Consider the following 15,387-nt stretch of genomic DNA (forward strand, 5'->3'; position numbering starts at 1 on the left):
TAGCATTTTATTTCATGTGCATTAAAAGTATGCAGATTACAATAGCTGGTGCAGTATAGGATATAAACATGGAAGCCCGAAGTCTCACCAAGCTCCATTCACATCTTCACGCCATCATTTTCTGGCTTTGTGCCCTCAGCCACATCCCTCTTTGCACCTCAGTTGCTTCATCTGTCAAGGAGAACTAATAGGAACTCCTCCCCGCTCCTGAGGGTTGACTCTCTCAGCACAGTAATCTGGCCCAGGGAGAAATGCCCAATGAGTGTTCCTGCTGCTGATCTGCCAGAACAGGTGGTGGTTACAGCTTCAAGGGCTCCAGAGAGAATTCTCCCTCATTAGTGCTCAAAGTAGAGGGTCTAAGCCATTTCTAAGACTCTCATTTAACTCATTGGTCTTCGGGACTCCCAGCTTCTCAGCACCTGGGAGAACCATCTGCAGTATCCCTCCTTTGGTCCTCACCAAGCCCTGTGGGAATGACTCGTGTGGGTGCATGTGTGTGTATGTGTGTGTGTGTGTGTGTGTGTGTGTGTGTGTGTGTGTGTGTGTGCTCAGTTGCTCAGTCGTGTCCGACTCTTTGTGACCCCATGGACTGTAGCTCTGCCAGATTCCTCTGTCCATGGGATTTCCCAGGCAAGAATCCTGGAGTGGGTTGCCATTTCCTCCTACAGGGGATCTTCCTGATCCAGGGATCAAACCTTTGTCTCCTGCATCTTCTGCATTGACAGGAGGTTTCCTTACCACTGAGCCGCCTGGGAAGCCCCACGGGAATGAGGCCAGTGTCGATATCAGGTTCATTTCCTTTCTGATTCCACCTTTGCTTATGCTGGTTCCTCTGCCCAGAACATCAACCCTTCTCCACACACACACCGCCAGGTGGCATTGTATTGATCCATTCTTCAAGCCCAGCACAATCATTTTTACCAAACCAGAGAACAAAACCAAAGCACTAGTAAACAGTGGGAAACTATGCAGCTGCGAACAAGGAACATGACCACTCTGTTCTTACACTGAGAGACCTCAAAGACTCACTGTTGCTAAAAAAACAAGTTGTATATAATAATATATATTAGAGCTCCTCCAGCTCTGATGTGCACAGGAATCTCCGGGGCTCTTGATTCTTGTTAAATGCAGGTTGTGATCCAGCAGGTCACGAGTGAGGCATGAGATTGTGTATTTCCGACCAACTCAGGGTGATACCCAGGCTGCTCGTCTGGCATGGGTGATTCAGCAAGACAGGATTTATAGTATGATCCCATTTCTGTAAAAAACAAAATGAAACAAAATGAATATACATGGGATAGACCAGGGAATAAACTCTAAACAGTGGTTATCTCTGGGTGGAAGGATGACCAGAAGTTTTCAAATACTGTGTAAAGTCTGATTTTTACAATACATTTCTCTACTGTAATTAGGAAAAACAAACCAGCCACGATGGCGCCCCTCTAGGCAGACATCTGTAACTGGCACCCTCTAACCAAATGAATGGCACCAATCCAGGCTTCATCTCTGCCCTCTCTGGTTCTCAGAGCATAACAACAGGCTGGCTAGGAGCAGCCACACAAGATGTGCAGTCCCACATCCACATCCAGTTCTCTGGAAGGTTGTGATCATCAGCATCCTCAGAGCAGTGGTTTAATAAGGGTTGCCTGAGCCTCAGACCGGGGCCATGCCCTTCACGGGCATTCCAGTCTATTATCCCCATGACCCAGATTAGATCACTGAGGCTCAAAGATATGGAGGGACCTGGATCACACAGCTCATCTAAGACCCAGGTCAGGCTCTTGGAATGGGATCCACTTATTCCTCTCTGCCCAGATGTTCCCCAGATGTCCACATGGGTTATTGCCATACTTCCTTCAGGTCTGCTCAAATTTTTACCTTACCAGAATCCTCCTCCAACCACTGTATGCAAAACAGCAACACAGTCCCCACCTCCAACTTCTCCAGCTTCCTTGTCTTCCAAAGCACTCATGACTATCTGACAATCATATTTATTGGCTCATTTGTAATCTGTCCTTCTTTTTCTACTAGACTACAAGCCACATGAAGGTAAAGGCTTCACCCATTTTGCTCCCTGCTTTATCTCTGAGGCCTAGCAAAGTTCCTGGTTTAATAAATATGTATTAAATGAGTGAATGAACCACAGTCTCCAATTTACAGACTACTGATCTCCCAGCAGTGGCCTCCACTCTGTTCACAGACGGTGACCTACTGATCCCCAGTAGAACAGGGTTGTCGTTGCTGTCCAGTCTCTAAGTCATGTCCAGCTCTTTGCAACCTCAGGGACTGTAGCTCGCCAGGCTCCTCTGTTCTCCAGGGTTCTCTCTCTGTTCTCTCTTTCCTAGCCTCCTTGTGGGGAGTCCCAGTTAGGTTCCTTAAATGCAGAGGTGGACAACTTGGCTTGGGGACCCATGGTCTTTCCATGTGAAAAAAATAAATAGGGTAGGGTTTCAAGAGTTCTGGATTCGAGCCCTACTGTTTTACCACCACCCTGATGGTTTGGGGAGAAGACATCACTTACCAGGACAAGACGTTCCAACTGTCCCAAGAAGGCCCTTCCGAGTGTCAGGGCCTTTGTACCTGCTGTTCATTTGGCCTGGCTAGCTGCTTCTCACTATTCAGGTCTCTTCTCAACTGTCACCTCCACAGAGAACCCTTCTAACCTGCCAGGCTAAAGAGAACTCTTCATATGCTATGTTTATTTCTCGCATCACTGTTAGTGTACACTATATTCACTTGTACCGTTTCATTTATCTGTTTATTCACTTACTGTCTGTCTTCACTGTAAGATCTATGAGGGTAGAGACCTGGTCTGTCTTGTTTACTGCTATATCTCCAGCGCCCAGAACAGGGTATGACTTACAGAACCTGTTCAGTAAATATTTGTTGAATTAATGCTCTATATCTTTTCCTTCTAGAAACAGGGAGATTGAAGCCCAAAGGCGGGAAGGGAAATGCCGGAGATAAATTAGTGCTACAACCAAAGTAGAAGGCAATGAAGCCGAGTGAAACTGAAGGTCAGAAGACTATGACCTTGGAGGAGGCCCGTGCCTCCAAGCCTCAGTTTCCCCATTTGTAAGAGGGAGTGAAGCAGCCACGACTACTCTCCAAGAGGTCTGGTACTAAGGGTACCTGGTACCTAGGAGACCTTGCCCGTTTCCAGGAAAGATAACGTGCGGTGCAGCATCTGTGCCTCCCCCAAACACGGTTCGAGCGCCCCCAAAAGCCGCAGAAGTTGAAAACTACAGTCCCCATAGTGCCACGGGCGGCGCCTGCGCACGGCTGCCGATCCGCGGCGCTGCGGGCGCCCCCTCGCGGCACCCCGGCGCAGCTCGGCGCTCCGATCCCCGAGGGGCGGGGGGATCCGCGGCACAGAAAAGCGTCTGAGCGCGCTGCTGCATCCGCGGAGCCGAAGCCGGGAGCCCAAGCGGCGGCCGGATCGCAGCCCACTGGGCCAGCAGCAGCCATGGGCAACCGTGGCATGGAGGATCTCATCCCGCTGGTCAACCGGCTGCAGGATGCCTTCTCCGCCATCGGCCAGAACGCGGACCTCGATCTGCCGCAGATCGCCGTGGTGGGCGGCCAGAGCGCCGGCAAGAGCTCGGTGCTCGAGAATTTCGTAGGCAGGTAGGAAGCGGCGCGCCCCTGGAACGCGGACTCCCAGCTCCTGGGTCCTCCGGGTCTCGGGACCCGGCCCCGACGGCGCCGCGACCTCGCAGCCCCGGGCGCTGCACCGCGGACGGCGCGGGCCCCCCGCCCCCACCTCCAGCCAGAAGGAGAAGGCGGCCCTCCCCAGCCACGAGAGCCCCTCTGGGGCGCAGCGCCCCACACCCCCCTCACCCCCGCTGGGCCGCAAACGTCAAGCCTGCGGCCGCGGGCTCACGCCCCCCTCCTCTGCTCCATCCTTTAGGAAGACAGCAGACCCGGGCAAAGGGCTGTCCACCACCTCCCCCCCATACCCCCCATGGGCACCGAGGGGCTTGCATGACTCCCCTCGGTTCTGGGGGTGGTCTCTTGAAGCGGGCAGCACCCGGGGGCCGTGCCCGCAGGCTCTATGGACAGCTCCCCCTCCTCTCATAGGGATTCCTGGACTGCGGTGGGGGGACACCCCTCCAGTCGCCCCTGGGAGAGGACATGGCCCCCTGGGCATCGGGGACCAGATACAGTCTCCCCCGTCACACACACCTCTGCGGCTCCGGCCGCCATCCGTGCGCAGCGCGGAAGAGGGGGGAGGCGCGACTGCAGGATGAGGAAGAGGGGGTGGGGGGAGCCAGCGCCTCTGAGCCTCCCCGGAGCCGCCGGCCCCTGGCCCTGCCGCCGCCCCTGCGGGGTGGGGGGGGGCCGCCTGTCAGTGCCGTCCTCCCCTTGGCCTGGCAGAGGGATTGGAATGGAGGGAGAAGGCGGTGGAGGACAGAGATGACTAAGACAGGGAGGGAGGCAGGCTGGCGGGGAGGGGTGGGGGGAGCCATTTGCACGACCTAATCCCCCTCCTGCCTCGGATCCCACAAGGCGCCGGGAGGGCCAGGTGGCAAGGAGTCAGGGGCAACCACCAAGACAAAGAGCCCTGGGTTTAGGGAGGCCGGCAGGGTCGTGACCACCCCCCAGGCTCTCCCCCAAGAAGGGGAGACAGAGATGGGCTTTCCGGGGGCTGAGAAGGAGAGAGAGGCGGGCCCTCTCGCGGGGGGCTGGAGGCGGAGTGGAGGGGCTGGGCAGACTGAGGGAGGAGGCAAGAGAATTGACACTGACCTCCCCACTCTGTCATCTGCCACCCTCACCTCTTTCAGAAACCCTAGCTTTCTTCCAATGACCTTCATGGGTAAAGAAGCGGATGACCTGTGGGAGAGAGGGAGGCAGGCAGGAGGGTTTCCTCCTTCCCCCATCCCAGGGAGGACAGTTCTGGGCTGAGACATCCTGGGTCCCAAGCCAGGTTCTGCTGTGAAACCTCCAGCGAGTCACTGCCCTGTCTCAGCCTCAGTTTCCCCACCTCTAATATGGTCGGTTAGACTCGACTGTCGTCCCCGCCCCTCAAATGACCTGGGAAGCCCAGTGTCAGCTTCAGGGGTGAGGGAGACGGATACTGCCTGGAGCGATATATCTGTGGGACGCAGGAGAGCCACTGTGGGGGCGGCCGGGCCCATCTGCTCAGCAGAGGAGGGACGCCGTCTGTCTCCCGGGGAAGGGCTTCCAGAGAACCCCTCTCCTGCTCATGTGACCCCCCCACCAAAGCTGCAGAGATGCAGACAAGAGACATAGAGATGGTCCCTGTCCCTACGGCCCGACAGTCAGAGCGAGGGGGGTGGAAGGACCCTGGAGGCAATAAAGCCCCCGAGGCCCTCATGCTTCAGATGACAGTCGTGGCCATCCTGCCCTTTTCAGGGTACAAACCGTAGGGCTGCCTTTCCCTCTGCTCACGCGTGCTCTGTGCCTGCTGTGTGCTCTGGACAGGGGGCACCGGGGGGCAGCTGACCTCAGCCACCATCTGCCGGGCCCTTCCCCTGTGCCCCCTGCCAGCCTATACGGGACGGGTCACAAGAGCCCGGTGAGGCGGGTACTGTGATGACCACCCTGCAGGGGAGGAAACTGAGACGCTGAGGTTAGAGGCCCTGTCCAAGGTCACAGGGCCAAGAAGGACCGCATCTGTCAGACTCCAACCTGGGGCCTGCACCACCTCTCAGAGCCCAGCTCAGCGTGGAGCACAGGGCGTGCAGGTGTATGGGCCCCCATGTTCCCCATCCGAGGAATGGGCCCACTGACAGCTGCTGCCCCGCCTTCTGGAGACGTGGGTGTGGGGCTCCAGCGAGTTCAGGGTGTAAAAGCCCCCTTTTACAGACACGTGGAAGGGAGATACCGATATTCAGTTAGGTTTGGGGCCTACATGGGCCAGAAGACCTAGCCGCTGCCCTCTCAGAGTCCACCATCCAGCAGAGAGAGGTACCGGTAGACAGCACAGCAGGCCAGCCTGGCCACAGCTGACTTCGCAACTGTTAGCTTGTCGAGGGATCCAGTGAGATTCGGACTCGGCCCCCAGAGGCCTAGACCCTCTCGCTGCCCTCCACAATCAAATAGCCTTTGACTGCAGCCGCATGGGAGGATACACAGGGTGTCCAGGCGCAGGTCTGGGGCAGGGTAGGGGCATGGCCTGCTCTCCACCCTGGGCTGGCTCCCCAGACCCGTATGCATGGTAACAGCCACTCTGTCTCCTGAGGTTTCCCGGGAGTCAACCCCCCATGGAGAGGAAGTGGAAAATATATCAGAGGAAGCCGAGGCTGCTCCAGGCTTCCGGGCACCCAAGAGGGCCCTGTTGTAATCTCTGTAGTGGAGGTGGCCCAGGCAGCTGCCCAGGACCCTGGCAGGGCTGCTCTGGGTCTATGCTTTTTCTTTGTCTCCCTTTTACAGAAAGGAAGACTAAGGCTGATTCATTCAGGCGTCCAGCAGATGGACATGAAGAAGAAAACGGGGGGCCATGGTCAATGCTGGGAGGGAAAAGGGCCACTTTCCACAGGGAGGTCAGAGAAGGTGTCTAGGAATCCATGGCATCTGAGATGAGAACTGAGGGACAAGAAGTCATGTGACTATTTGGGGAGAAGCATTCTAAGCTGAGGGAACATCGCATGCAAAGGCCCTGGGGCAGTAACGAATTTGGTATCTTTGAAGAACAGAAAGGAAGCACTGTGGCTGGTGTTTGGTGAGCAAGGTGGACACAGCATGGAAGAGGTAGGCAGGGGTCTCAGATTAAGCTGAGGAACTATGTTTGTTTCTATTATTATCAGAAGCTCTTAAGCAGTGGAATGACTTGAGCTGCTTCCAGCAAGTGTGTGACTTGGGAAGGGGGACAGGAAACAGGTGCGGAGGCTGCTGCGGTGGACACAGGTGGCCTGGACCAGGGCTTTAGCAGAGAGAAGGGGAGAATGGTGGGGTTCAGGATGTATTTTGGAGGACAGTCCTACGAATCCTGCTGGGAGATGGGATATAGACGGTGAGGAAAGAAGAATCCAGGATGACTTTAGCACCTGTGACCCCGGTGGGTGTTGGTACCATTAACGGAGTCTGGGAGGAGCAGGCTGGGGGTCGGGGGGTAAGATCGGGAGTTTGGTTTTGAACTCGTTGAGTCTGAGATGTCAGGTGGGCAGTGTGGTGATGCAAGTCGGAAGCTCAGAGGGAAGGCGGGCTGGAAATATAAATTTGGAAGAGATGGGATGTCAACTCGTGAGCGTAGATGAGATCATCTCAGTGGTGAGCACAGACAGCGGAGTGTGCGTGGGCCCCCGGACACCCCAGCCCTTTGTGAGCAGATGTCTGATGCCCCAGGTTTCCCTTCGTCTGCCCCCAGATGCATGTCCCCTCCCCACTATACCCATCTGGCACCAAGTCAGGTGTCCTGGGACAGGCTTCCAGGCTCCGGCACCCCTGGCCTCACTCACTCTGAGGCCCAGGCGTGCTGACTGTTGGGCACTGTCCATCTTCCCTCCTGTTTGGCTCCCCCGGGAGGCCAGGGCTGGCAGGAGTGTGGCAGAGGGGCTGAGCGCTCAGGCTCTGGAATCAGACCTGAGTTTGCAGCTTAGCTCTGGCACTTACACGCTGGGCAAACTTGGGCATGTTTCTTAAACCCTGCCCAGCTGCTATTTCCTCATCTGTAAAATGGGGATAATAATAGCACCTCCATCACGGGACTGTGGCGAGTGTTGACATCATGCCCTTGAAGCACTCAGGGTCAGGTCTGGCCCAGAGGACGTGCCCATTCTGTTCCTGCCTGGGCATAGGTACCAGCTGGGAGGAGGGGCAAGGATGCAGGTGGGGCAGGGAGCCTGGTGAGTGAGCCTCTGCCCAGAGCCCAAAGGGCAGCCTGGGGGATAGGGTTTTGGTTTCCTCTGCTGACTCTGTCTACCCCAGCTCAGGCTCACTGAGTTGTTGGTCAGTCACTAAGTCGTGTCTAACTCTTTGCAACCCCATGGACTGACTGTAGCCTGCCAGGCTCCTCCGTCTATGGGATTTCCCAGGCAAGAATACTGGAGTGGGTTGCCATTTCCTTCTCCAGGGGATCTTCCCAATCCAGAGATTGAACCAGCATCTCCTGTGGCTCCTGTATTGGCAGGCAGATTCTTTACCCCTGAGCCACCTGGGAAACCTTTTACTCAGGCTCCCTGCCTCCTACCAATCCCCTTTCTCTGCATTCTGGTCCCAGCACAGACCTTATGCCAGTCTCTGGCCTCTGAGAGCCCTTCTCTTGGTCAGACCCAGCCCCTGCCATGGGGGACAGACCATCCTCCACTACTAAGATCTGTCTCTTCCTCTGAACACTTCAGGCTACATCCCATTTCCCAGATTCAGAGACTGAGGCCAAAGAGGATTAAGGCATAATTGAGACATCAGAAGTAGAGAGGCGGAGGGAACTGACATCTCCTTGGCACTTGCAGTGCGCCAGGCCCTGAGGATAGAACTGTGAACAAGCCAGACCCATCCCTGTTCTTGGGGGACTCACAGCTGAGTGGGACAGACAGAGGCTACATTACACAAAGAGCTCTTATGTTGTGGATTTGAAGAAGTGTACCAGGACCCTGATGTTGTACGGAGCAGGAGTCGTCAGGGGGCCAGAGAAGGCATCTGAGCGTTTAGGTCTGGGCCTGAGCGAAAATAGGACTTGGTCAGGCAAAGGAGTGAACCACTCCAGGTGCAGGGTCCCCCCTGAGGAAAGGCCGGAGGTGGAACCCGGAGGAGAGAAGGGCAGTGAGGAGCAGAGATCGCAGTGAGATCAGGCTGGTCTGGAAGGCACTGCGGGCCCTTCAGCCACCCCAACCCAGAGAACCCATGATGTTGTGCCCCTCCCTGCTCAGAGCACGCTCCTGGCACATGGCCTCAGCCAGACCTGTGTGCCCATCCCTGCTAGAGGATGTCTTCTCCAACCCTCTGCCCCACCCAGTGGCCCCAAGGAGCTGGGAATGAAAGGTGACTCTGGCAGACAGCATCTGATCCCGGCGTCAGGAGAATTGAGTTTCCCTGGCCTTGGCTGGGGTTGGAGGGTCAGAAACAGGGGGAGGGGACACAGGCAGGCCGGTGCAGAGGGGTCAGGTGGGAGCGGAGGCCGCCAGTCACAGACGCGGTGTTATCAGGCCTGGAACAGGCGGAAGTGGAGCCCACATGCCATATGTCTAAATATTCCAGTTATAAATCAAGCTAAGGAATTGCTAACTACAATGCATTCTGCCCTCCCACCTTGACAAACACACCTTCAAAGCAACCTGGCAGGATGGTGTGGAATTTAGAATTTCAGACTCCTCTGAGTTCTGAGATGGGGTGGGGACTCCCCGGGCTGCCCTCATCTTCCAGCTCCATCAACTGTAGCCTCGAGGTTGCCTCCTCGCACTGAGGGCAGCCCGCAGGTGGGAGAGAACCTAGAGGTACCCTTGAGACTGAGAGAAAGTTCCAGGGCCCTTAAGTGTGGCCTAGGAGGGCTGTTCAGGTGCTTCCCTGGTGGCTTAGCGGCAGAGAATCCACCTGCCAATGCAGGAGATCGGTTTTGATGCCTGGGTCAGGAAGATCCCCTGGAGGAGGAAATGGCCACCCACTCCAGCATTCTTGCCTGGGAAATCCCAGAGACAGAGGAGCCTGGCGGGCCACAGGCCTGGGGTCGCCAAGAGTCAGGCTTACTGAGCAACCAAGACAACAATAACAACAAGGAGGGGTGCACAGGCTCCAGCTGAGCACCTTCCCTTGGTCCCCGGAACCCCTTGCTTCATGGGGAAGGTGAGGCCAAAGATCCCAACAAGGATGGGGCCACGCCCCCAGGTCCAAGGGCAGTGCGGATTATTGTCTTCTTGGAACCAGCAACCTCTTAGTAGGAGGAGCATCATCCCCAGTTTTCAAGTGATGAAATGGCACCTAGAGGGTAAGGGACCCGCCTGAAGTCACACAGCGGTGCATCGGAGGCAGGACAGGAACCAGCACGGGTCTTCCGTCTCCACGTGAATGTCCACCCTCTGCACCCCAGCCCCTGTGCTGGCCTCTCCATAGGCCTCAGCTTCTCCTCCTCTGCTTTCCCTGGTTATCTCTCAAGCCCTCTTACCCCCTCCTGGACTGAACTCTGGCTAAGGAACACCAACCATTTGCAGCAGTCAGCTCTAGCCACTTGGAACTCCTATGTTGTTGTTCAGTCACCAAGTCGTGTCTGACTCTTTGCGAGCCCACGGACTGCAGCACATCAGGCCTCCCTGTCCCTCACCATCTCTCAGAGTTTGCCCAAGCTCATGTCTGTTGAATTGGTGATGCCATCCAACCATCTCATCCTCCGTCACCTTCCCAGTGCCCCGGCCAGAGGCCCCGGGATCAGCTCCCAGCTCCTTTCGCATCATCTCCATCCAATGTAGTCTACAGACCCTGTGGGTTCTGCCCCAGTCCATCCCTTCTGTACCTGGGCCACCATCACCTTTGTCCTACCCACCACCCAGGACAGACTCCTCTCTTGCTATTCTCCGTCGGGCAGCTCAGAACTCTCTAGGGCTTCCCATTCCGATGCCTCTGCTTGAAGCCCTTCTTAGCTCCCTGCCCTCCAAGCAGAGCCTTATCTCCTGAGCTGGGACCCTGAGGCTGGCCTTACCCAGCCAGGCTTCCCCTCACGCGGCCACCTAAGTATCTTGCAGCTCATGGGGAAATGGGCTGTCCCTCTCCCTCACTCTGCTATTCTCTCTGCCAGGAAGGTGCCTCACCCCACCTCTGTCTTCTTCCTTCCCTGGTTCAACCTCCAGATCTCACATCATCCAACACCTCCTCTAGGATGCCTTCCCTGACCACCCTCCAGCCTCTGACCTTGGCATGTGGGGCAGGACTCAGTTTTCTCCCAGAATGAGGGACCACAGAGGAAGAAAGAGGCCCATGACCTTGGGCTGAGAGCTCCTGGCAGAGGAGATCCAACCAAGGTTATTATGAATGTTTTACCTGCTTATCTCTGCGCCACTGTTTTGTTCCCAATCTTAGCACAGGGAAACGAGGCCATCAGCCCAGATGGGGAGAAACATCTCAGCAGGTGAATGCAATGCTCCCTGGCACACGTAGGCACCAAGCCCAGGATGGGCACTCAGGTGATTCACGGGCAGCACCAACGGGCAGCCTGCTAATTAGATCCTTCTACAGTCAGGGTCTTGAGGCATCCCCTCATTGGCCATAGGAGGGAGCTGCTGGATTGTGTCCCATTTCATAGATGGGGAAACTGAGGTTCAGAGCAGGGAGATAATTTAGTGGAGCTGAGATTCCTTCACCTCAGGCTGTTCGTGATAGGAAATAAGGATCCAGGGACTTCCCTGGTGGTCCAGTGACTAAGACTCTGCGCTCCCAATGCAGGGGACCCGGGTTTGATCCCTGGTCAGGGAACTATATCCCACATGCCACAACTAAGAGTTCGCATGCTGCAACAAAGACCCAGCATCGCGAAATAAATGAAAGAAATAAGGATCCAGAAGTAACTCCATATTGAGCGACTTGGGAAAGGTCCACGCTGAGCTGTTAGGCAGAGCTGCTAAGAGCTGCTACCCAAGTGTGGCTCGGAGCCCGGGTCCGTGAGGGGCACCTGACTTTGTCTCTCTGTGCCTGTTTCTTCCCCTTCAAGTTGGGGAAACTGGCCAGGCCAACCTCACATAGCCGTTTGAGCATCAATCAAGAGGCTGCAGGTTCCTTAAACAACTTTATTAAGGTAGAATTTACATGCTGTAAGATTCACCCATCTTTAGTGCACACTTCAATGATTTTTAGCATATTTGTGCAACCATCATCACAATCTAATTTTAGACCTCTTCCATCACCCCCGAAAGAAACCTCGTGATGATGCAGATTTCAGAGCCCCTGGAAGCATCCCTGGCCTGCAATCAACAATCCATCGGGGTTTGTCATGACTGTTCTTATAAGTGATAAAACGTTTACAATGCTGAGCCCCAGGTGTTGGTGATGATGGTCGCTTTTTATTTTTTCAACATCTTATGTATTTTCTGAAAAAATGAGAGAGCATATGATTTTTTTAAAGCAGGGGCAAAAGAAATCGTTTCCATTTTGAAAGTATAAAGTCGTCAACACTTGAAAGAAAGGGAGGAAGGCGGGAGGAAAACAGGGAGAGAGGCAGGCAGGAAGGAAAAAGGCAAAGAAGAATGGTAGGAAGGATGGAAGGATAAGGTGAAAAGAAAGATGACACGTTTTCTTTAATACTGAAGAATAGTTGTTGTGTGGAGAGTGCTGGGCTTGGAATCCAGGGCCTGGGGCACCAGTCCTACCCTGTCACCAACTTGCACTGTGAACTTGGGCAACCCTCTTTCTTGTGCCTCAGTTTCCACATCTGTACAATGAGGGCGGTGATGGGGAAAATGGAGGAACTTCTTCCAATCATTCTTTCAGCCGACAGGGGTGTCCTGAGCGCCTGCTCCGTGCCAGGCTCCAAGCTGGGTGCTGGGAATACCGTGGTAAATAGGGCCAACCCAGGCCCTGCTCTCAGGACATTAGAATACCAGGGGAAGCTAAGGCCAGGGCTGCCCTGAAATCTTCAAACCTCAGCTGGAAATTCATGGGCTGTGTGACATGGGCCAGCCCAGGGCCTCCTGGGGCGGCAGGAACAGAGAGGGACTTGTTGCTTGGGGGCAGTCTCACCTCCTCCCAACTGTATTTCTTGGCCCACCCACTCCCTCGCCTCCACCCTGGCTCCCTGCTTCAGAGGGCACCTCACAGTCTGTTGGGCCCCTTCCCTTCCACTTCCAAGGCAAGATTGGGCTGGAAATATTCTGGCCTCCACCCACTCTTCTGGCCAGCCCCCAGGAAACCTATCTTCTAGCTCCCTCCCTGCGGCATCAATGGATGACATGGTCCTGGGAACCCAGGCTGTGTGCTCAGCTCACTCAACAAGTTTTATTTATAATCATTGCTACCATGCCTGGGTACAGACATTAAGTTATATGGGCCTCACAGAAACCCATTTTACTGATAAGGAAACTGAGATTCAGAGACGTCTGATGATTTATCCATAGTCACACAGCTCGGACATCCAGTGCCAGGCCTGTCTGACATCAGAGTCCAGGAAACAAGAGACTTACAAGGATGACCGCCGTCGGGCACACACCAGTCCAAGCAGGCTACTTGCTGGTGGTGTTTGAGCTCAGCAGGACTTGGGAGCCAGGGTCCCAGAGCAGTTGTAGACTAGGAGCAGCAGCTCTGGGTATAATTCCTCCAGGCCCCTCTGGGGTGACAGTGTCAGTTTGGATAGGCCGTATGTGGGGCCTGGAGGTCGTGAGATGTGTTTATTTCACCTGCCTGTGCTTCAGGTTTGAAGGTGTCTCTGCAAATGGCAAGGCAAGGCCTCCCCAGGAAACCACCATCTGTCCAAACGAGTGGGAGGCACTGGCACGTCACCATCCACCCCTCCCACACGTCAGTCGAGGCTGGTGGGCCGAGCACACTTTTCTCTGAGCACCTGTTCTGTCCTCTCTTGGGCAAACCAGGAGCTGGGTGGGAGGTGCAGAGGTGGCTCTGGTGGGAGACCAGATCAGGCCTGAATCCCCAGTGCAAAGGCGCCAGGGGACACCTTATTATTTTTTCAATATTTATTTATTTTTCTGCATCGGGTCTTAGTTGCAGCACAAAGGGTCTTCGTTTAGTTGTGGCATGTGGGATCTAGTTCCCTGACCAAGGATAGAACCTGGACCCCCTACCACTGGCCACCAGGGAAGTCCCCAGGGGGCACTTTAACTGAAGCTATGGGGCAGTCTGTCCAGGCGAAAGGTGGACGCTGTGGAGTCGCTCAGCCATGCTCGCTCCTTCCAGGATTGCCTGAGCCCCTACAATAGCCCATCCTGTGCCCAGCACGAGAATCCTGTGCCCAGCATGAGAATCCAGCAGGCACTGAGGCACCGAGTCTGGATGTGGGAACAATCGTGCTCATCACTGCCTGTCCAGGCGTGGGCCTAGCTGAGAAGCAGGCTTCCGGGTTCTGGGCCCATCTCAGCCATCCCTTCCATTGCTGTGTGGCCTCACAGCTCCCTGCCCCTCCCTGGGCCTCCGTCCCACCCCCTGGACAATGACGGGGAATGAGATGTTCTCTGAAAACTCCTCCTCCTTGTGGTCCATCGTTTCCAGGCAACATTATGTGGTCAGAATCCCGAGATCTGATTCAGTGCCCAAAGGAGGTGAGGCAGATGGTTCTTCAGGATCTTGGATTCCTTGCTGAATTTTGGGAGGATTCTCCAAAGGAGGGGTGCTGAGGATAGGAGGCTTTCCTTGGCAGCCCCCTCCAGCTGCTGAGTGCCCACTCTGTTCCAGGCATGGGCTAAGGCTCCAGGAATCATTCTGCAGCCACGCGTGGTCATATATGATGCCTCATTTGGATCATGTGGTTTACAGCTGAGGACCCTGAGGCCCTGAGGGTGAAGCCACTGGCCCAGGGGCACCAGGCTGGGGAATGGCCAAGTCAGGACTCGAACCCAGGGCCTCTGCCTGGCGCCAGTTCCTCATCACTGAGCCAGGAGCCTTAAACTTGGTGGGAACATGGGGATTGTGTTTAGAATCCAGATTCCCACCTCCACTCCCCTGCCCACCCCAACCCTGAAGATTCTAACCCAGCCTGTCTGAGGAATGTGCATTTGAACAAGCCACCCAGGGAATTCTGAGAGCCTGGGCCAGGGCCAAGATGGGGCCCCTGGCCACCTGGGCGCCCATCCCCGACCCGGCCTGGGAGATCTGGGTCTGAGTAGGCACTGCTCCCACACATGCCCTGTGCTCTAATCTCTGCTTCCCATAAGCTGCTTGTCCTTTAAGTAGCCCTGGGAGGCAGCAACTCGGAGCAGGCTGGCCCAGACCCCTGATCACCCCTCCAGCTGGGCCTTGGGTTCTCCACACCCTCTACGTGGCACCTCAGGGACCTCTTCCCCTCAGGCCTGCCAGGGCCAAATGGGTCCATCTGTGCAGGAAGAGGGTGGGGGTGGGGGGGTGGTGCTCTCAGGCTAGAGCTCCAGGGAAGGTTCATGTCTCTGCCTGGGGAGGGGCTCTCTGTGGGGAGTCCCATCCTTTCCAGCCCCGCCTGTAGTTTCCATGGCAACTACTGTTGCCATGGTATAGCTGGGTGAGGAGAAGGTGGGGAAGAAGGTAGACCCCAGGTCCCCATATCCTCCCCAGCCTCTGTGAGCCAAGATGCCCTATCTCTCCAGTCCTGGGGGGGGGTTCCCAAGTACTAGGGGGTCACCCCTGCAAAGCAGTCAGTGAGTAAGGGGCAAAGACAGAGACAGGAATTCCCCCCACCCAAAGTTAACCACCTCCCCCTCGGTGCTGCCTGGTGCACCTCCGTTCCAGCACATGTCACACTGCATCACACTATCTGTTTACTTGTCTGTCTCTCCCACCACGCTGTGAGCTCCTCGGGGTGGGAGC

The 15,387-nt window shown here is 55.7% G+C and overlaps 1 protein-coding gene and 1 long non-coding RNA gene across 21 annotated transcripts in view; one reads left to right on the top strand and one right to left on the bottom strand.

The window, feature by feature from the left end:
- Positions 1 to 874: 874 nt before the first annotated feature.
- LOC122442214 lies at positions 875 to 4,631 on the bottom strand. Its single transcript, XR_006269583.1, has 2 exons — positions 4,186 to 4,631; positions 875 to 1,258 (listed from the first exon to the last, which is right to left on the bottom strand). It is a non-coding gene; the product is annotated as an uncharacterized LOC122442214 (long non-coding RNA).
- Positions 3,351 to 15,387, top strand: part of DNM1 (dynamin 1) — a 44,265-nt gene continuing 32,228 nt past the window's right edge. For 12 of the 20 annotated variants that reach the window (XR_006269576.1, XR_006269578.1, XR_006269582.1 and 9 more), the window contains exon 1: positions 3,351 to 3,627. Coding sequence is in view for 13 of the 20 variants with exons in the window: in XM_043469705.1 (XP_043325640.1) it covers positions 3,467 to 3,627 (161 nt within the window). In the remaining 7 variants the exon portion in view is untranslated. The remainder of the gene's footprint in view (positions 3,628 to 15,387) is intronic. The other 8 variants (XM_043469707.1, XM_043469709.1, XM_043469710.1 and 5 more) reach the window with 1 other exon arrangement.

This window comes from Cervus canadensis, chromosome 5 (assembly GCF_019320065.1).
Source record: "Cervus canadensis isolate Bull #8, Minnesota chromosome 5, ASM1932006v1, whole genome shotgun sequence".
NCBI lineage: Eukaryota > Metazoa > Chordata > Mammalia > Artiodactyla > Cervidae > Cervus > Cervus canadensis.